The sequence below is a fragment of the Leptonychotes weddellii genome, chromosome 2 (genome assembly GCF_054177405.1).
Source record: "Leptonychotes weddellii isolate Sample4059 chromosome 2, ASM5417740v2, whole genome shotgun sequence".
NCBI classification, from domain to species: Eukaryota; Metazoa; Chordata; class Mammalia; order Carnivora; family Phocidae; genus Leptonychotes; species Leptonychotes weddellii.
This window is the reverse complement of record NC_138370.1, coordinates 174,725,289-174,746,491: the sequence shown is the minus strand read 5'-3', so window position 1 is coordinate 174,746,491 and position 21,203 is coordinate 174,725,289. Positions and strand designations below refer to the sequence as shown.

Here is a 21,203-nt window from a genome sequence, read left to right as displayed (position 1 = left end):
CCCAGGACAGACTGCACAGAGATCACTCTGGGTCCCCAGTCTGGGAACGCTGGTCCTCAGCGTCGGCCAGACGCCAGCACCCTCTCAGGCCCCGTTCCGGTTCCCCGACTGCCCTTGTCAGCTGCAGGGCAGGTGTAGATCTCAAAGCACTGTCCTGACGCTCCCCTTCCTCCAGGGCACAGCTGAACTACACGGGCTCCCGGTGCGGCCACAGCGGCCAGGGGTCGGTAAGCGGGGGCCACAGCCCTGAACTCCATGCTCTCTGTTCACTCCTTCGGAGGGAAGTGGGATCCCCTGCACCACCTGCTGTTTGATGCTTCTCTTCTAGTCCTCCTCCTGCCTGGAATGTCTTTCCCATCGTCTGGTCAGACTGTCACTCAAACCTAGTCCAAGCACAGCCTGAGGGCCCCTCCCCCAGCAACCCCATTCCCGACACCCGCTGCCCCCATGCCGGACTCCGAGCAGAGTGGCCCCAGCTCCTCCGTGCTGGGACACACCTACATTTCTGCAAAGCCCCCGTGTGTCTAACATGTGCATCCGCATGCCTGCCTCCTTCCATGTGGCTGGTGAACTCTCTGTTCTGGTTCATTCCACCATCCTTTACTGGTTATCCAGTGTGTGCATGGCGTGACACCAGAAACACAGGCCTGACAGAATCATGTCGGGGATTCCAAAGATGCTTGGCAAGCGCCGAGGTGAGGACACGGAGGCGGCCAGGGACATGTGTGGAGGCTGGCACAGCGATCCACAAAAAGATGGGAATCTGAACCAAGAAGGGGCCGTGGGAACAGGGCAAGAACAGATTCAAGGATATTTCAGAAGTAGAACTGGCAAAAACCGTTACAGACTGGATACGGGAGGGGTCAAACAAGACCCCCGGGGAAATGTCTGCTGTCAGAAGAAAAGGTCTTCACGCCCCTCTGTTCTGATGACTCCAAAATCCACAGGCGGCAGCCCTGAGCCCTGCCTGTGCTAGCTCAGAGGCCCACGGGAGAAGCCACGGTTCTCTTTACTGCCATCCAAAAGAGGGTACTCTATCTTGTCTCCCATGGCTGGTTCTGCACCTGGGGGTGTCACCACTCTCTCCTGGGCCATCTGCTCAGAAGCCCACCCTCACCACAGCCCGCAGCTGCTGAGGACTTCTGCATGCCCCCACCCGCACCCCAGGCTCCCCACCCGGATCGTCTTCTGAGGGAGTGCTACTCTGTGCAGCCCTGAAAACGCAGTCGTAGCCGGGAAGCTCCATCAGATGGAGCAGCACACCAGGCCCTTCTTCCCTTCCAAGGCTTGGGTACATGCATTGTAAAAGGAACCAGAGCTGCCTTTGAAAGCAGAAGGATGAATTAGCCTCGTCTGTAGAGGTCTAAACGTGATGACATAAGACTGCCCTCCCCCACGCCCAAAACCCTAGTGCTTTTCAAACTTGATTACAAACACGTGCAGTTTGGCATCTATGACGTTTACACAAAACATACTTAAAACAACAAATGACCGCCACCTACTTGCTGGAAAATGCAGAGATTAGGAAACGTCCTCGAAATGTCCAGTTTAATAAGCTCCAAGCTGGCTTCTCTGTCTGCGGCTGAAAACCCGGCATCTGTCAAAAGACGAAGAGTCAGGACATGGCTCAGAGACAGGCACGCGCAATCACAAGGCTCTCAAGTGTGACAGGGATGGACACGGGACATCGTTCTGCACAAGTACACGGGCCGGATTACAGCGGGAGCCCACACGGTCCACCGTGGGCTTCTGAAGAGCAAAACCTCGCAGCACCAGCTGAGGCTGGATCGTCATTAGGGACTTCCCAGAGTCTGAAATCGAAATCTCATCTGATATTACCTGACATCAACAACGGTCAGTGGAAGGAAGGACAAATAAGTGAATATTCACAAAACACACCTTCCTTTGCCCTAAAACATCCCTGGTGTGAACTTAGAATGCACGGCAGTTACTAAGGGGAAATACTCCTGCGTACTATTTCTGACAAACGTTTACAAATAACTGGTTTTGTATTTTGGAATTCCCTCAGTACTACATGAACAGTATAAACAAAGATCAGTAAAAAAGACGCTATTTAAGCACCAGCCGTAATCACTCCTGTGCGTCCGGGGGCATTCTAAAAGCACCATCTAGCACATGTGTGGTGTTCCTGTTTCCATGGACTAGCTACCAAGCTCCTGTAGGAGCCAACACTTGACCAGTCCTGGGGGCCAGGCTACTAAAATCACGGGAACAGTGAAACCACACTGGTTCTGACTGGCCCTCCTGCCCGTCTGCACACAAATGCGTCTCAGGAAATGGTCTTTCTCGTAAGCTTTTTCTTCAACTTGTTTGCTCTAAAAAAAGAAAAAAAAAAATCCTTTTTCCCATGAAACTTTTTATAAATTCGCACCAACCACTACTTCGGTAAAGGAAAGTCTACTGTATGATAAATAACGACACACAACTGACCCAAGTACCCCACCCGGTTTAGCAGGGTGTGTACCTTCGTTCTCCGCTTCAGAGCCTCCTGTGCTGAAGGATCGCCACCTCTCCTTGGCTCGGGCAAGACAGATGTCAAAGAGCTCTGGAAGAAAAGCCTCAGGGTAAGTATCACGGGCACATGGGCACAGAGAGCACACAACCGCCTCGTTCCAATACTGACAGTTCAACCTCAGTCCGCACGCTCAGGAGACCACATGAACAATTCCCCCCAACATGGCCTGAAGGTCCTACTGTGGCCTAAGACATCAGCACATACTAAGGAAGAATTCATAAAATATTACCACGATGTCGGGTATGACTAAAATTACACAACCCGCCCCTACAAGGCCACTGTTCTGACTTGTTTCTGAGTTAATTGCCTCTACCAGCTGGGAGCTCCTTGGGGGTGAGACCATAAAGGTCTCTCACTCACCTATGTGTCTAGAGCAAAAGGCGCTGGGACTGACACAGATCCATATAATCAACGAACATCAGACTGATGGACGGAAGCAGAGACCAGCAGAAACCCATCTGGTTTCAGAAAAGGACAAGAGGCAGCCCCTACCGCCATGGCCCAGGCGCCCTCATCTCGCTACCGGAAGTGGGGAGGGGGCCGAGCACAATGGGCAGAGGCTTCACGACACCAGGGTTCCTACTGGCAGCCAATTCCCAGGATAAGCCCCCATAAGGTGGGCTCCAAATCTCCCCTGCCCACCCTAACACTTTCTTTTTCAGTAACTCTTCTTTTGAGTAACTTACGAACAGTGAACTAATACCTCATGCTCACAAATTTTGCTGTCATAGACAGCCCTCCGCGGGTATATCCACACCCCATTCTTGAAGGAACCAAAGTGAGGACTCCACCTGCAGAGACTTCCCAGGGCCCCCGGGCCATTCACCCCAGCCCCGGGTCCCTCATCCACATCCATGTCGCTGATGAGCACCGATGGATCACTAAGACTTTCACTGCAGCTACCCAGAGAATTTCTGTCACTTTACTTTTCCCGTCATTATTTTGGAAAATACAAAAGAGCACAACCGCCTCCCAGACAGTGAATGCTATTTTATTAAAGCATAAGCCAAGCTGTGGTAACAGCACTGTGATCCAACAAGTGAAATCTGATTACGGACCTTTTTCCAGCCTTGTTACAGATCTGACTCACAACACACTGGTCGACCAGGGCAGAAGAGGGTACGACTGTGAAATGTAACTTCACACTATTATCCCTAGACGAGAGGGTCTGGAGAACCTATGCCTCCTCTCTTTCCAGAAGGTGGGCTTGGCTTTGATCATTCCAGCAGAAGACGGAAGGAAACCACCCCACGGCCCCTGACCCCTGGGAACCACTGGCCAGAAGAGGTATGGGACAGTTCAAACACAGACACCGGCAGCCTCGGGGAAGAATGGGTCAGAGCGTCGGAGTCCTGAAAGTATCTCTGTGGCTTTGCTGCTGTGTCTGCAGTGACGAGGGAAACAGCAAACACACCTTCCTCCCAGACCCGGGTTCAAAGCCCAAGGCTGACTTCCCACAGAGCGAAGCTTTAATAATAGTACTACGCTGACTTCCTAGAAGCTTCCGATCTCACAAGCACAACCTTTAAGAGCAAATCTCCAGGGCTTCCCAAGTTGGAACGCAGGCTTCCGACTCAGCCAGGGGTAGAATCGAATCCTGACTCCAGCACGCACCAGGGTGGGGGGCAGTCCCTAACCTTTTCAGGATGGCTGTCGATGTTACAGAAGACAGGTAAGTAAAGAACCGAACGTGATGCCCGCCTCAACAACTGGAATTCACAACTATCTGCGTTACTGGCTTCATTGTTCAGTAAAACGGAGATTAAGGAGAACCCAAGAGGGTGGCATGCATTCATTCAGTGAATACTTCTTGAGGGCCTGCCATGTGCAGAGAGCTGGGCTGGGCCCAGGTGACAGAGCAGAGAGCAGGACAGGTGGGACCGCAGCTTCCAGGGCACGTGCTCTGGCAGGGGCAACGGACACCAGGCAGCTAACTGTACCAGAAAGGTGCGACGTAAATAAAATGAACTAACACCAGCATTTAGACAACTTTCAAGACGTATGATCGATTAACTAGCTGTTTAGCCCCATCTACTCGGATACGGTCCACAGAAGATTCTAATTTCCCTAAAATCAACCCAGGCATCAATGAGAAACACACACACACACACACACACACACTCTGCATTATGTTCAGCTGTTTGATAGACTTTAGAAATTTTTCAAGAACAAGGACTGAGGCAAATACTCAGCAATTTCTTCAAACCCCTACAAACGAGTCCTACAAGTTAAATGTCACATATAATCCTCTCAGGTAAAGAAGTTAAAATGAGCCAGAAATGGAGCTTGGAGGAGGTCACTAGAAACAGAAACGAGTAACCATCCACACAACCAGCTGACCTTACTCAAGATGGAGAACGCTGCCTGGACAAGGCTCCCATCATGGGATGAGATCAGTGTCTTGTAAGATAAAAAAATAAAAGTAATAAAAAATATGAACCCTAGCTACACAGAGAAGATACAAATCAGTTTTCCGCTCGAACGCCTTCCACGGGGTGAAAACCTCCACCACCAACCACACGAGCGCGTGCTGGGCACGAGCACAAAGGACAGGAGGAGGAAGAGGCTCCCGTCTCAGCGGCCGAGACTGCAGCCAGGGAGAAAAGGGAGAACGAGTGACCGCCAGTTACGAAGCACTAGATTCTAAGTGTCTGAGCTCCGGTGTCAATCTCCCTCTGGGGGCGCAGCCTCGCGGGGTGCCGGGCACGGAGCAGGAAGCCAGTCCGGGGCGCGCGCGGCTGCTGGGGGATGATCACCTGCACACCGCACGGGGCATCCGGAAAGACAAACAGCCCGAAGAAAGCGGAGTACAGATCTCAACCTCCCCTCCGGACTTCGGCTACTAGGACTCAGGGACCCCAGGCCTGGCACAGCAACTGTCCTTCTATGGTGCTTATATATAAGCTGCCTGGAACAAAATGTTGCGAAAAAACCCCACAGTACCCTAGATAGAATGCCTCCACAGAAAGAACACCCACCTTCCTTCCACTGTCATGTCCCCATCAAGCCTGGCTTTCCACAGCACTTGGAGAAGAGATCCTGACGTGACCCAGCCCACCGCTGCTTTGAAACCCGTATGTGCCACCTTGTCTATTCAGGGAAGAGGACAGGTATCAGGAAGAAGGGAGGCGTGTGCTTGGGACTCCCAGGTAACTGAGGCACGTAGGAGTGACCCTGGCTGCCCCGCTGTCTCTCCCTCCTGGAGGACACAGTTACCAGGCCTCTCAAAAGACTCAGCTTCACGGCAGTGGCTACCTTTCTTCCTCACGGGGCAGAGGGGACGGGAGAAGCCAGAGGACTGGGGCTGGAAGGAGGCAGGGGGAGAGGATACATTCTCCAAGCCTAGGATCAGGCAAGCTACTCACCATGGGTGATGTTTAACTCGTTGCCAATGGCTAAGCTCCAGACTTTGCCTCTCACACTGGGAGGGATTCCCTGCCACCATAAATCTCGAACTTTTCTAGAGCACCACCTGCACAAAAACGGAAGCGTGGATTTAGGAGTTTGTTCTCCACGAAGAAACATCTGGCTACCTGTGCGCCCAACCCCAAACCAGAAGAGCAGGGGATACGGAGTCGCATGTGCAGCCCCTGCCCTCGGGGAGCTGCAGCCCAGCGTTCCAGAGGCTGGGAGAGCAACAACAATGGCTGTTCGGGAGCTGAATCCTGAGTGACCGGCAGCAGTTTAAGCAGGTAACGGACGGGAAGGGCTTTCAGAGCAGAAGGCACGGAGCAAGAAAGAGCCCGGGCCGCTGCAGGAACCGCAGACAGCTGGGCGCGGCGTGGGGGTGCCGGGGAGCCCCGAGAGCCCAGTGGCCGGCCGCCGCACTGCACGCAGGCCAGTCACTCGGGGAGTGAGCTGCCCAATCCCGCTGGCAGTGGAGACGCGGAGGTGTGCGGGCCACGATGCTCACGCACCGCCAACAGCCGGGACTAACGTGAAGGTGCCAGGGCTCCCCTGGGGCTTCTCAGCGCAGCACAGCGGGGAAGAGCACGGGCTGCTGTGACCGAACCCAGGTCTGCATCCCAATTCCAGCCTTACCTGCCGAACCCAGAGCAGATGACTTCTCCCCTCTGCCATCCAGCTGCTGACACCCTCCCCCAGAAGGGCGCTGTGAAGGTCAAGTGGGACAGGGCACAGAGGCGCCCAGCCGGTGCACTGAATGCGGGCTGCTGTGGAAGCGCCCACGTCTAGCTCACATCAAGCATCGGCCACGGCAGGAGGCACTGCAGGGGCAGGGGTTCTGCAGCCACACAGGGACACAGCCTAGGGGTTCTGAGCCCCTCCACTCTGTTCCTGGGTCCCCTTTGAGAGGAAGTATTTCCTGTGTCCAGCCTATTAAAGACACTGCCTAGAAAAATCGGGCTCCAAAATAGCCTGTTTTCCTAGCAGAGATCCTCAACAGGGCTGTCTGGGGACCCCTGTAATGAGAGCCAGTAACACCCAGGAAAGTGCCAGAAGCAAGTCCCCAACATCCTAACATCCAGTTCAAGTGGAAAGGGACAAGCCTGAAGGGAAACTCGCATCCACGCTCCCCGGCAGTGCCCACTAATGGGCTGAGGCCCAGAAGGAGCCACCCGCGTCTGCTCCTGGCCTTGGGACTGGGACTGCTGTCCACACGCTGCCCCTCCCCCATTCTGAACGTGCAGGAAGAATAGATCTCTAGCTGTCCCTTGGGTGTTAAGATGACAGCAGCTGCCAGACTCTGCTGGGTACTGGCCACTGGGGGTGTCCTCACAGACCCCGTCCCCATCCTCAGAGGACAACAGATGCTGGAGCAGATGGGTGCAGTGTAGCCAGGGGTCTCCCACAGTCACCTGGGCAGCAAAGTCTTCCCCAAGGAAGCCTGAGCTTTAGAGAACGAAGGGTTAGCTGGATAAGGCGTTACAGGGCAAGAGCATGCTAAGCAGAGGGGATAGAACATGCAAAGGTCCTGCGGCTCCCTAAGGAGAGGGCTCATCAAGGCAGGAAAGCTGTGAGCCTAGAGAGGAAGGAGCAGGTTATCTCACAAAAGATCCCACCAGCTAAGCAAAGGAATTCATACTGTATACAAAGTAGTAGGAAGTCACAGACATTCTACACTGGGCGGGGGACGACGGACACAGACCTGGGCTTTAGAAGATCCCTCAGGACACTGAGCAAAGACAATCTGGGGGTCAGATGGGGGATGTCACGGTGTCCAGGCAAGGAACAGCAGGCAAGGCTGAACCAAGGTTGGAAGGGAGACCCCACGCCACATAAGTGTACGGTAAATCCACCGAAGCCTATGACAAGAGCTCCAGTTACACGGCCACTTGCGGTGGTTCTAGAGGGAAACACCCGGCCGCCGAGCTGTGCCCGCCACACCACAGCTTACATTGTTTCCCAGTTAGGCAAAATCTCGTTGTTCCAGGTGAGGACGGCGTTGCCAATGCTCTCCTCCAGTCGGCACCTCTCCTCCAGCTGCCTTCTCCTCCGCTGGGCCTCCTTCACCTCTGCAAACCATGATCACAAGCAAGAAGAGAGCACCTGTTAATCGACCCCCGCTGCTTCCATGCAGGGTGACTTTGCTCAGAGTCCCGCTGCGAAACCCCCCCAGAAAAAGCGACCGAAGTGGAGCTGCGAAGCTTCCCTCCCAACACCCGTTTCAGGCCTCATGGGGTGTAGAATGCTTAGGCCTCATCTACCTCTCAGTGAGTTTTTAAGTAGAACGCACAGACAGAAGAGTACACAAGAACACAGTTGAACTACCACAAGGAAGAAACCCATAAACGACCACCCCAGCCAAAACCCAGAACCCTGCCAACCACCAGACGCCCCCTGTGCCGCCTGCCAGATCTCCTTCCCAATCAAACCTCTAGCCTCGCCTCTCACGGCTCAGGCACAACTCCTAGCTTGTGAGGAGCAACTCTGGGAAATACCATGCATCTTAATCTACCCATGCTTTGCGGTATTTCTTTCACGGTGGTAAAACACCTAAAACAAACAGTAGCATGCTAACCATTTCAGGTGTACAACCAGGGACACTGAGTACGTTCACACGGTTGTGCGACCGTCGGCACCATCCACCTCCAGAACTTTCTCACCTTCCCCGACTGAAACTCCACACCATTCTACTCTCCATCTCTGGGATGCTGACTGCTCTGGGGGCTTCATGTCCGTAAAATCATACAGTATGTGTCCCTGAGTGAGTACCTGATTTCACTGAGCAAAATGCCCTCAAGACCTGTCCACACTGCAGCAGGTGTCAGAACAAATGTCCTTCCAGTTTACGCTTAATATTCGTTGTGGCATGGGGCCACACTGTTTATTACGTATACTTTTTAAATATGCTGTCATCTTAGAGTTTTTAAGTGTTGCATGGATTTATCAAACCCAATCACATCTTCTTGTAAATGAGGAAAGCGGAGCCCAGAGAGGGGAGGAAGTCTGCCCATCACCTTGGGCTGAAGCTTTACCCAACCTAGCACTTCTGTCCTAAGTGATCTCTTTTCTTGTGTAAATTCAAAGTGTTATCTCCTTGGGACCCCTGGGTGGCTCAGTCAGTTAAGCATCTGCCTTTGGCTCAGGTCATGACCCCAGGGTCCTGGGTTCAAGTCCCACATCGGGCTTCCTGCTCGGCAGGGAGTCTGCTTGTCCCTCTGCCTGCCGTTCCCCCTGCCTGCGCTCACTTGCTCTCTCTCTCTCTCTGACAAATAAATAAAATCTTCAAAAAAAAAAAAAAACCAAAGTGTTATCGCCTTGAAGAAAGCTACCGGAAATGGACAGTTTTAGTGGAAACATATGCTTTTGATGGAAAATTACAAATTTCAAAATATTTAGGCATCCACCAAAGTTCAGGATCTAGGGCTCCAGGAGGTAAAAAGAAAATCTCCTGAAAGACACGAAATCTCGTGCCGTCTTACATAACCAACATGTGCAGATTCCATTACCTCGTTTCTTGGCCTGAACCACCATTTCTTCATACTGCTGCCTGTGTTTCTGAGCTTCTTCAGCTGGCTTCGCTGGGAGGTTTCTTGATAGAAAATAGAGGATTTTCACTATTATAAACATCAAATAAAAGTCTTGGAAAAATAAAACTTGAAGAATCATTTACTAAAAAAAATGAAAAACTCAAAAGACCAAAAAACTACATTTGCTAAGATAACCCAATACGCAGCAATTTCATAAACTAAAAATATTTACTTACAGAAATAAAACAAGCTCGTTATTAAAAAACCCTGAAGGAGAAAGATTAGTAGAAAGAAAGGAACAGTTGCCCACAGCTCCCATCAACGCTGATCTCCCGGGATTCTTCAGTCGGGCTCCAGGGCGACCGTGTGCTGACCACAGTGCACCCCAGCTGTCACAGTGACCAGGAAGTAGGGACCCTAACGGCAAGTGTCGCGCATTTGGATGAATCCGCTCCCCGACCAGTTTCTCAGGGGTGCGAGCTTTGTACCCACTATGGGCTCATTGAGCTCATCTATTTTGTTTCTTTTACATACAAATGTGCATCACAGTTCTGAGCATCTAAATGGATGTGCAATTTGATTCCTGGGTAAAAAAACTCAAACGCACAGGCTCTTCCAGAAACGTGCTGGTGAATTTGCGGGTGCTTAACACCTGGGAGGCGGCAGGTCCCGCTGCTGTGCTCCTCACACAGAGCAGCCCGCGTTCCGGCATATTCTGAATGACCGCCCGGCTTTCTGCCGGAGGGCATGGCGCCTTTTTTTTTTAAGATTTTATTTATCTATTTATTTGACACAGAGAGAGAGAGAGAGCACAAGCAGAGGGAGCAGCAGGCAGAGGGAGAAGCAGGCTTCCCACTGAGCAGGGAACCCAATGCGGGGCTCGATCCCAGGACCCTGAGATCATGACCTGAGCCGAAGGCAGCCGCTTAACCAACTGAGCCACCCCGGCACCCCGGCATGGAGCCTTCTGACAGTGGTGGGAGGGTGGTCCCGAATGGGCTCTTTCTGCGTCCCCATCATCTTTCTATTCCTGCACTGCAGGACTCTCCCCATCCACCACACAGCCACAATTCCCATGGACCGAGAGTTAACATTAGAAGACCCATTTCTGGGTTAGTTAGGCATCCGACTCTTGATTTCTGCTCAAAGTCGTGATCTCGGGGTCACGAGATTGAGCCCCGCATTGGGCTCCACACTTGGCATGGAGTCTGCTTGCGATTCTCTCTCCCCCTCTCCCCCCACTCCCATGTGCACGCACTCTCTCTCTCTCAATAATTAAATAAAATCTTAAAAAAAAAGGAAGAAGAAAACCCATTTCTTCTTTAGATTTCATCAGTTTTAGATTTCAGGGTAGGCAGGGACCTAAGGAACCACCGTTTTAACAAGCTCTCTTTCTCCCTCTTTTCAAAGCTGTGGGATCTTTCTACTCAAACACAATGTTCATGGAAGCTCCATACTTAAAGAGAGACAATCTGTGGCCTGGGACAATGCAGCAGTCCCTTTACCTCACTGAGACCTCCAAAGGCGATGTGTGAACCAGTCATCAAAGCCCATCTTATCCACCGATGGACACTAGAGGCCTAGGGAGAGGCAGGCCTGGTAAGATCACTCAGCCCACGTACCGCCGACCCCCAAGAAGCCAGCTGGCCAGGCCAGGAGCTGTCCTACGACGCTGGGATGCCCCCACAACACCCCCGTTGCAGGACAGTTCCCTGCGCTTCTTACCGTCAGGAGCCAGCCCATAATTTACAGTGGCTACTTAGTATTTCTAAATGCTAAATTAAAATGAAAAACCACCTCAATGGAAAACCTTTGTCAAAACTTCTGCGTTAAAGGACGGTTTTGCAAATCAATTCTTTATTATTATTATTACAGCACACGTGTTATAGGAAATAATGAGGAACTGAGAATTTTAATATGTGCTAGGGCTTACTCTTCTTCCCTCTGGTGACCTGAGCTCTTTTGTAACACAGAGGTGATCAGCAAATTGTACTTATCAACTCGAGCAAACGTTCTAGAGATTCCTTTTAAGACTCACGCTGGGGGGCGTCTGGGTGGCTCAGTCGTTAAGCATCTGCCTTCGGCTCAGGTCATGATCCCGGGGTCCTGGGATCGAGCCCCACATCGGGTTCCCTGCTCAGCGGAGAGCCTGCTTCTCCCTCTCCCACTCCCCCTGCTTGTGTTCCCTCTCTCACTGTGTCTCTCTCTGTCAAAAAAAAAGACTCACGCTGGTCTGTCTTCCAGGATGAGTGCGGTGGTGGACAGTGGCTCAAAATCAAGATTCTTCCTCACATTCTGCTTTGGAGAGGGTGGCTTGCTAGGTCGTCCAGCCTTGTCTTCATATTCCTGGGACAAAGAAACAAGGGGTAACTCTGGACCTCGCCAGTTCTGATATTATGAAGCCTCTCTGAGTGCAAGAAAGCGGTTTTGTAATGAAGTCTTTCAAGTCACTTTGAGGATAGCACATCCAAAATACTTCCTTTTCAGAAGGACACATTGGTAACTAAAGGGGTCATACAGCTCTGCAGTGAGGACTGCAGCCTCCCCTGCTGCTGGGGGAGGGGGTGGTCACTGAGGCCCACCATCCCAGCAGTCCCACCTCAGGCTTTCTGCGCTTCTGCAGGGTAAGAGGTGTCTTCTGGCTTCTGGACAATGTCAACCTCTGTTCGTTATTGCAGTGACCACTGGGAAGCTTGAAGCCAGAGCAATAGCCAACTCCAGCATTCATCTGACCCCCTGGCTTCATCTCCTACCCACTTCCAACCAAAATTTCAAACCCCTTTCCTTTTATCTCATGGCATTTTATGTATTTTTGTTAGCCCTCCAAATAGTTTCTGAAATGAGAAAAGGTTAAACATTTTTTGCAGAAGATGATTAAAAGTGTTTCTTTTCATATATTTTTTTTATTGAAGTACAGTTGACACACAATGTCACCTTAGTTTCAGGTGTACAACACAGTGATTCAGCTTCTCTATATGTTCCCTGTGCCCACGATGAGTGTGGCTGCCACCTGTCACCATACAACGCTCTTACAGTATCACTGCCTCTGTTCCCTGTGCTGGGCCTTTTGTTCCCATGACTTATTCATTCTATAACTGGAAGCCTGTGTCTCCCACTCCCCTTCACCCACCTAGTCCCTCCGCCCCCATCTGGCAACCATCAGTGTGCTCTCTGTATTATGGATCTGATTCTGCTTTTTGTTTGTTTACTCATTTGTTTTGTTTTTTACATTCCACATATATGTGAAATCAGATGGTATTTTGTCTTTCTCAGTCTGATTTATTTCACTTAGCATAACACATTCCAGGTCCATCCACGTTGTGCAAATGCAGTTTCATTTTCTTAAAAGCAGAAACATAAAAAAAAATTCTTTAACATCTTTGTATGAAGCCATGACTGCAAGTTGTTACATAAATATTTGTGCCATGAGCAGCCTCACCAGCACTGGGTAACTAATGTGTCCCTTGGTCACACCTGGTGACCCACATTCCAAATGCCCAACCAGAAGAGTTCAGGAGAGTCAAGCAAGCTGGGACCAAAGAGTCTAGCTTCAGAAACAGCGTGTGTGTGTGCGCGTGCGTGTATGTACACGCTCTTTGCCCTCTGCCAAAAAGAAAAAAAGAACCAATACTTTCTTATTGCCTATAGATGAGGCTCTCGGGATCCTCCCACTTAAGGGAAGACAATCTAATTGGCAAGACAGGACAGACAAATGAACAGCTAACCCAAGATTTAAATAACCATTCCAGATAACAACAGAAGCAATATCATGAGTGGAAAGCAATTAATTGCAAAATGAATTAAGTTGACACTCACTGCCAAGGGGGTTGTTACTGGTAACATGATTTGGCCAGCAATTATTCTCTCAACCACAAGAGCCTATAGAAGCTTCTAAAAAGTAGAAAGGTGTATTTATTTCCTCAAAACACACAGGCTGTGAGAAGGGGTACACCAAGAAGCAGGTGGGTGGGGCAGTTTCTGTGCATCTGGGGGCACAAGATTAGATGCCATCGCGGTCTACCAGGAAATGGTCCCACAAAAATACCAAAGTGACTTCTGCCTACCCCAAAGTGGGAAAACAGACTCCCTTTTTCATCGAGTCAACACCTGAGCACACACTGTTTCAGGCACTCAGCTGTGACCTAACACAGCATCAAGCCACTGGAAGCTTCACATCTAGCACCAGGATGTCAAAGTCTTGGATTTTATAGACAATCTACCAAAAGCTGTGTGTTGAGCAAGATTCTGAGGCATGTTGCATTTTAACAACAATTAGTAATGAATGCCCTGTAAGGTGCTACTCATCTGCTGACCATGGTCTAGTGAACTATATGCCAAGGCCAAAGATGACAAGCCCCAAGTTAAATGTCCCAGAATGTGGACACCCATTTCCATTTGCTTTTGTGTGCTTTACACATACTGTCTCATTCTATCTCCGTAACAATCTCCATGGCAAGTCTCGCCCCATTTTACAGATAGGGTAACTGAGGCTCAGGGTGAAGTGTCTTACCCCCAAGTACACAGCCAGCAAGGGGCTGGGGTTGACCACTCCGTGCCAGCCCAATCTCTTTGTGAATACACTCAAACAGGTGTGCAGTTTTAGAGGGAAAAGGCCCAGTCCTACACAGGTTAGGTGTGGCCCCTGAAGCCAGATCGGTGTGGGATAAAATTCAGATCCACCAAGAACCAGCTGTGACCTCCAGCAAAACACTTACTTAGAATCCCTGAGCTTCATGTCCGCATGTGCAGAAACGGAAGGGAAGCCATACCAACCAGAGAGGACTATCTAAGGAACAGGGAGAGGCCTGGCGCACAGGAAGTTCTTGATAAAGCGTAGCCCTGGTTGCTGAATGCCATTACCCTTAGACCTGAAACAAGGGAGGGAGGGAAGGAGGGAGGGAGCGAGCAAGCAAGCAAGCAAGCTAGCTCTTGGGCCAAACAATCAAGGAGCCTGCAAAGTCTGCAAACAGCACAAACACAAAAAGGAGTAAAGTTAACCAAATGCCCTGATTCGTAACCAAAAAATATCAGGTCTCTTCAGTTAGCACTCGGAAGCTCTGTTACAACAAGTACAAACAGCTCCGTGAATGAGCAGAGAGCTTTGTGCGGACGTGACACACACAGGTCACCTTCCCGCCAGCCCTCTGTGCGAGGAGCCACCACCTCTGTCCCTATGTCACAGAGGGAAGGTGCAGGCCCAGAGATGTCAGCGAATGGCCCGGCTGGGGAGCGGGGGGCTGGGATCAGAAGCCAAGCATCTGGCTCTGCAGCCACAGTTTCCAGCACTCTCCAGAATGCATGAGAGATGCTCACAGACATGATGCGGAAGTAATTCAATCACTCATATTCTGTCTAAAGAAAGCTTTCAACCATGACAGAAACCTGTAAAATTGAATTAAGGGCAGATGTAGGGCAAATACTTTTGTTTTAATCACAGAGAGCACCGCATGATTAAGACAAAACAAAACACAACAAAACAAAAACAGAGGCGGCCTGTCCTGCCCATACTTGAAAGCGAAAGGAAAGCCTTTCCAAAACTCCAAACAGCATTGCAGGTGTAAATGGCACTGGAAACGGTCACAGGTCTTGCTCCACACCTAGTTCTTCCAGAGGCTCACATGGAGGTGTCAACAGTTAGCTCATATTCCCAATACGACAAACCGACTTTAGAAACCAAAAAGGACTGACTGCCCTTTTCCGCTGCGCGACCGCGGCCACCATGGGCCGCACACCCGCTCCCGAGAAGGGCCCGATCCAGCCAGCCCTGCCTCACCGCCCAGCGTCCCCACCTGGCTGAGGATACGGAGGAACAGATGTACACACTGGCCGAGAAGGGCCTGACTCCCTCAGGAACTGGTGTGATCCCGAGGCTCATGTGGCCTTGCCCAAGTGCTTTCTGTGACAGGCAAATAAAACCTGGAGAATTCTGAAGTCCAAAGGACTTGCTCCTGATCTTCCTGAGGATCCCTATCATTTAATTAAGAAAGCTGTTGCGGGGTGCCTGGGTGCCGCAGTTGGTTGAGCGTCTACCTTTGGCTCAGGTCCTGGTCCCAGGCTCCTGGGATGGAGTCCCGGCACTGGGCTCCCTGCTCAGCCAGGAGTCTGCTTCTCCTTCTCCCTCTGCCCCTCCCCCTGCTTGTGTTCCCTATCTCTGTCAAATAAATAAATAAAATCTTTAAAAAAAAAAAAAAAAGAAAAAAAGAAAGCTGTTGCTGTTTGAAAGCAGCATGAGAGGAACAGAAAGGATAAGGATGCTAAACTCCGGCTCATTCTGACCCAGAGCCATGTTTAGTGGTTGGCTCGATATTCATAAGACCAAGACAGTCCTGTCCCTTCCCCTCAGTTGGAAACACGAGTCACCCACAGCCTCTGCCCTGGTTGCATAAATTTGTCTACGCACTCAAGCAATAAAATCATTGTTTAACCAGAAAAAAAAAAAAAAAGAAGAAGAAAAAGAAAAATCCTTTGGGGGGAATGGGCGGGAGGGCTGCAAATAAAGCATCCCTGGAGAAACAACTTTTGGCCATGACTTATCAGCGTTAGGGGTGGCATGTGATGGGGTAAGAGCCAGGTCTCTGGAAGCGAACAGTGAGTTGTAAGCCTGGTTCTGACCTGGGGCAAGTCCTCTTGCTCCTCACTCAGCCTGCTTCCTCATCTCTGAAAAGGCATCAACCGTGAAGGCTCCTGGGAGGAGGTGAAGTGAGGCCCGTTCCACAGCTGCCACTAAAGCGTGAGCCCCTTCTGTGGACCAGGCCCAGCCTCAGGCCAATCTATCCTCACAAAGTTTCTTCTCTTCTTGGGACCCCTATGGGATCAAGTTTTGATGAGCCTGCAGGCTGCTCAGCACAAATCAACCTGCCAACACCCTGCCCAGCCACAGAGGGAATTGAGAACAGGGTTTTTCAAAGTTCCAGTGATAAATCAGTTTAGACAGTCACGTCAACATTTTCTTTAAAAATCAAACAATTTTAAAAAAAATGCAGAGTCCACATAGTAAGGACAGTTTCTTTCAGCTCTATCCTAGTTACCAGTTCTATACTAGTTATATCTGCGTCCAGAGTTTCAAACTGTCTGGGGGGGAGGAGGGATGGGGGTCAACAAAGTTTACAAGCCACTCATTTGTAAGCATGGTAGGCCACAGCCCCTGCCCTGAGGAGTTTACCACGTATCCTGCTGGGAAGACCAGACCAACACCAGCTAGAGCAGCAAACAAACCTGCCACAAGGAACCAGGGGCTGAGCTGTGGGTGTGGCCTGATGACCCAGCAAAGGGTCAGGAAAAAAGCCAGGAGGCAGGAGCAGGGCCCCAGGTTCATTCAGGGACCGTAAGCAAAACAGATTTAGCAGGCAGGAGGAAAAGGGAAAGGGACCTCATCTGTGAAGGGACCACATGGGGCCGGCACTTGAGGAGACCCAGACCTCAGCCTTGAAGGGCTCTGGGAGGGGCAGTAAGATGGCAGCAGAGCTGATGGGAGCAGATCAGGAAAAATGCCACAAGAGAGCAAGCCCCAGGACCGATGTCTACGGCTGCGGGAATCAAGGAAGGCATCTCATAAAGGGGGCCATACGAGTGCCCAAAGGACAGGGAAGATCTGGGCCGGGTGCGGGAGAGGCATCCTGACAGGGCAAGCAGCAGCCAAGGGACACACTCGGGCAGGCTCATCCGTGGGTCAGGGCGAGCGCATCATGTCGGCAATGATGCTGAGTCGAAGTCTCAACAGCAAGCTACCTAGAGCTGGTGGGACTAGTCCCAAGAGGGAGAAGCTGGACTTGGTGCAGAGCTGGAAAGTAACCTGTGAGAGGCGTGGCGAGCCCGTTAGATGCGCCCCATGGCGGGATCCACATCCCGTGTGTGATCAGAGCAGTGCTGAGGGCGAGGATAAGGGTGACAGCCTCCTGAGGTGTTAAACTTCCCATTAAAAAGGAAAACCAAAAGGTGGCCTCGAGAGACCTTTGTTTTAAGAGGACAAAGATCAAGCTTCTCAAATGATGAAAAGAAAGCATTCCTGGCAGGACGGCAGGAAGGGTCGTCAATGCTACCGACAGCGCCAGGAGCGCGTGGCCAGAAATGGAAGCCCCCTGGCTGCCTGGAAGACTCCGCCGTCAGCCAAGGGCTGTGCTTCAGTCCTTGACTCAACTGCATACCGTGGCAAGGCTGGCCGTTCCCAGCAAGACAGCTGTGGTCCCCATACGATCCACATGACCCACCGTCCACGGCAGGGCAGCAGCCACACCTGCACAGGCCAAGGGCCCAGGCAGCCTGCAGGGGAAGTGCCAGCGCGGCGGCAGGCCTGGGTCTCAACCTCAACCTCAAGGACCACCACCGGCAGCGTGACCTTGAGCGCATTCCTTCACCCTTCCTGTGAAAACGCCCTTCCTGTGAAAACAGATTACCGTAAGAGCCGCCGCAGGTGCCCAGAAAATGGCTGGGAATTTTTTCTGTTGTCGTGTTACTAAAAAATTACCCTTCTCAGTATTTCCCACTAGGAGGGGTACTCAACAGGGCCGTGGGGAAAACGCCGTGAGAGAAGCGCCTGGAAGGCCACAGCTGGTTTCACACTTTGCCATGGGTAACAAGCAGTTCTGAGGGAGAGGGGCGCTGGTCTGCACATTTTCGGAACAGTGGCCCGTCCAGGTCTCACAAGTGCTCAGCCTTCCGGGAGACCGTCCTGGTGGCCACGGCGGCCTGACCTCACAGCAAAAAGGCCCCCTGAGGACCTCCCAGGCTGCTCACCCTGCAGCGCTGTTCCCAGAGAGCGTTCTCCACCTTACCCGAAAAGGCATTTGGGAAAGCAACCGTCGGGAACCTCTTCTAATTGTTGTGCTCCTTACAAAACACGTAGAACACAGAAGTTAATATGCGGTCTGGTGAATGCAATGTGTTAAAGACGAACTGTGGGTTTTACCAAGCCTGGCCGCTGCTGCCATCTGACCAAACGGTGCAGGCTGCCCCCTCCCGCCCCCCACACAAAGGCTTCCCCCAGGACCACGGGCAAGGCCCCCCTGGCCTGGGAGAGGGGGGCCGGGCCTGGCCCGAGTCGGAGAACAGGCTGCAGTCCCCTGCGGGGTGACAACAATCAGGACGCGGCGGCTCGCCCCCTCGGCCTCTCACGGCCCCACGGCCCCCACTAACACCGACCCCTGGAAGAATAGCTCGCAAAACCACACACACAAAGCCTGCTGGGAGGCACGCGGGGAACACGGTGGCCGCGTGCAAGGCTCGGCTCACTGGAGCAGTCGTGTGCAACACACACACGCACACGCACCCACGCAGGCGCCCGGGCCGGTGGGCGGGCCGGCCGCACTCACCATGAACGCCGCGGGGCTCAGGGGCGCGCGGCCGGCGGCTCCATGCCCGGGCGGGCTCGGCGGGCGGCTCCGGGGACCTCGGGCGGCGGCTCGGACGCGGCTCGGCGGGCGCGGGCGGGGGCGGCAGGCCGCTCAGTGGCGCGCAGATGCCGCGCCGCCTATCCGATCGCGCGCTCCGTGTCGGCGCGTCAGGCCTGGCTCGCGGGCGAGGGGCACGCGCTGGGGGCGGGGCGGGCTCAGGGCTCCCGGCTCCCTCCGCCCCCCCCCCCCCCCGGGGTGCACACCCGCCGCCCCGCGGCTCGCACCGAGGGACAGGGACGCGTGCCACCGCAGCACAGCAGCATCGCGCTAGGAGACGCACGCTCCACAGAGGAAGCGGCGAAACACCGAACACGCGCAAAGCTCTGCTCCGGTACGCTTTTTAAAATAAGAATCATGCATCTTTGCTCAGCGGGGAGCCTGCTTCTCCTCTGCCGCTCCCTGCCACTCTGCCTACTTGTGATTCCGCTGTGTCAAATAAACAACATCTTTAAAAATAAAAATAAAATAAGAAACCTGTATTACCAAAGGAGCTATGTAAAATGTCCACACGACCAAGCTCCGGGTAGTGGGCTACGAGCAACTTTTATTCTCTATACGGTTGCTCATCTTTTTTCTGCAGTCGGATGCGTTCAATCCGAACGTCAGGCTGCACACCAAAACCCATCCTGATAGAAACCGGACTCACGACTGCTCCGGGGGGTCGGTGGAAGGGGCTTTAGACTCCGTGCGCGGTGACACCACCGACCACTCCGCGCGCACTCATCCAAGCCAACCAAGAGCGCGTTTCACATGAGAGCATCCCACTGTTTGTAAATTATACCTCGATTTACAGAAATCTTTAAAATCTGCGCAGGGGCAAAATTCTTTCTGGGCAGCCCGTGGGTCCAACGTCCAAGGGCTGAACAAACTCAGTGTGAGACAACGCAAGACGCCCCTGGGGTGTAAATTCATAAGTGCCCGGACCAGGAGGACCGGGCCTTCCCCAGCTGATTTTCTGAAGAACAGCATTCCCAACTCGCCACCCGAAACTTCTTCACTCGGAAGAAGCCTATGATAGCCACCCGACTATACTCGAAAAGACGGAGGAGGAGGAGGAACGGGGTGTATGTGCAGAACCTGGAATTGCCTTGGTCATTGGCAGGTGCAGCCATTTTGGAAGAGTCTGGCAGTCCCCTACACAGTTCAGTACACCGACCACGCCCCTGGGAACCTGCCCAAGAGACATAAAACGCTCGTCCGCAAAGAGATTTGATGCAAATACTCATAACGCCACCGCACATTAACGGAGGACACTGATGGACAGGAAGGCACCATGGACGCAGGCTACTATGCAGGCAAACCCCAAAACATGACCCGAAGTGAAAGACCCACCAAAGATAATCTGCAGGATTCCGTGTCTGTGCAGTTTCTTTAAAAGGCAAATCTCTAGAGAGAAAGCAAATTAGTGTTTGCCTGGAGCTTGAGGAGGGAGTGGAGACCCACTCCAACAGGCCTGAAGGAACTTTCTAGAAAAAAGCATCCTAATACTGGAGTGCGCGGACAGTTGCACAACTGCATAAATTTCCTAAAAATCACTGAACATGGACAATGAGGAATTTTATGGTAATTATACTTCAATAAAGCTGTTTCAAAAAGTAATAAAAGGATAAAGGGGGAGAGGTTGATTCTGGATGGAAGGATTAGGGAAAGCCTTAAGAGAAATTACTCAAAATTTGGAAGACAAAAGCATTGGGGGGTGGGGTGTCCTTTCAATTCATACCTGGGCACTTTTAACACGTCCACCAGAAGTTTATTCAGTCCTCCAGGAGGATGTGTCTCTGCTATTTATTACTTTATTAGAGCCTGGAAAATGTGATAGACACACTAACTTGTAGATTGATGTCCAATAGAAAAAACAACTCCAGAGGTTTTATTTTCTTCTCCCCACCAGTCTGTTGGTTTAAATCTAACCTAACAATCCATTCTTTTCTTGTTTTTATGCCAATAAATACCTAGTTTCTCGAATGCCCTTACAATCAATTTTACCATCTCACTCAACTTCTCAATGTGTTAAATGAATCTTTGACCCATGGCTGAAGGAAGGAAGGAAAGAGAGAGAGAGAGAGAGAAAGAAAAAGAGAAAAAGAAAGAGAAAGGGAGAGAGAGAGGGAGGGAGGGAGGGAAAAAGGAAAAGGTGAATGTCACAAAAAAATGGCAGAATGACTGTTTCATACTAAGAGAATAATAAAGGAACAAAAAACTAAGGGCAATACACAAGCCTGACTGCATTCTGGTTCATGAAGAACAGTTTGGTGCAACTGGGGAAAAGCAGAATGTGGTCTGGTCGTGAACATGGTCACGGTCAAATGGAATTACTGATCATTCTCCTAGGTGTGATAACAGCCT

At 51.6% G+C, this 21,203-nt stretch overlaps 1 protein-coding gene and 1 pseudogene across 2 annotated transcripts in view; one reads left to right on the top strand and one right to left on the bottom strand.

The window, feature by feature from the left end:
* The window catches only part of TBC1D14 (TBC1 domain family member 14), a 92,234-nt gene that overhangs the window by 6,306 nt on the left and 64,725 nt on the right, over positions 1-21,203 (bottom strand). For both annotated transcript variants that reach the window (XM_081812674.1, XM_081812673.1), the window contains exons 4-9: positions 11,696-11,814; positions 9,448-9,530; positions 7,893-8,010; positions 5,902-6,008; positions 2,486-2,566; positions 1,503-1,597 (exon numbers count right to left, since the gene is read on the bottom strand). In XM_081812674.1, coding sequence (XP_081668800.1) covers positions 1,503-1,597; positions 2,486-2,566; positions 5,902-6,008; positions 7,893-8,010; positions 9,448-9,530; positions 11,696-11,814 — 603 coding nt within the window. The remainder of the gene's footprint in view (positions 1-1,502; positions 1,598-2,485; positions 2,567-5,901; positions 6,009-7,892; positions 8,011-9,447; positions 9,531-11,695; positions 11,815-21,203) is intronic.
* On the top strand, positions 15,188-15,854 carry LOC102727847 (small ribosomal subunit protein uS15-like; annotated as a pseudogene).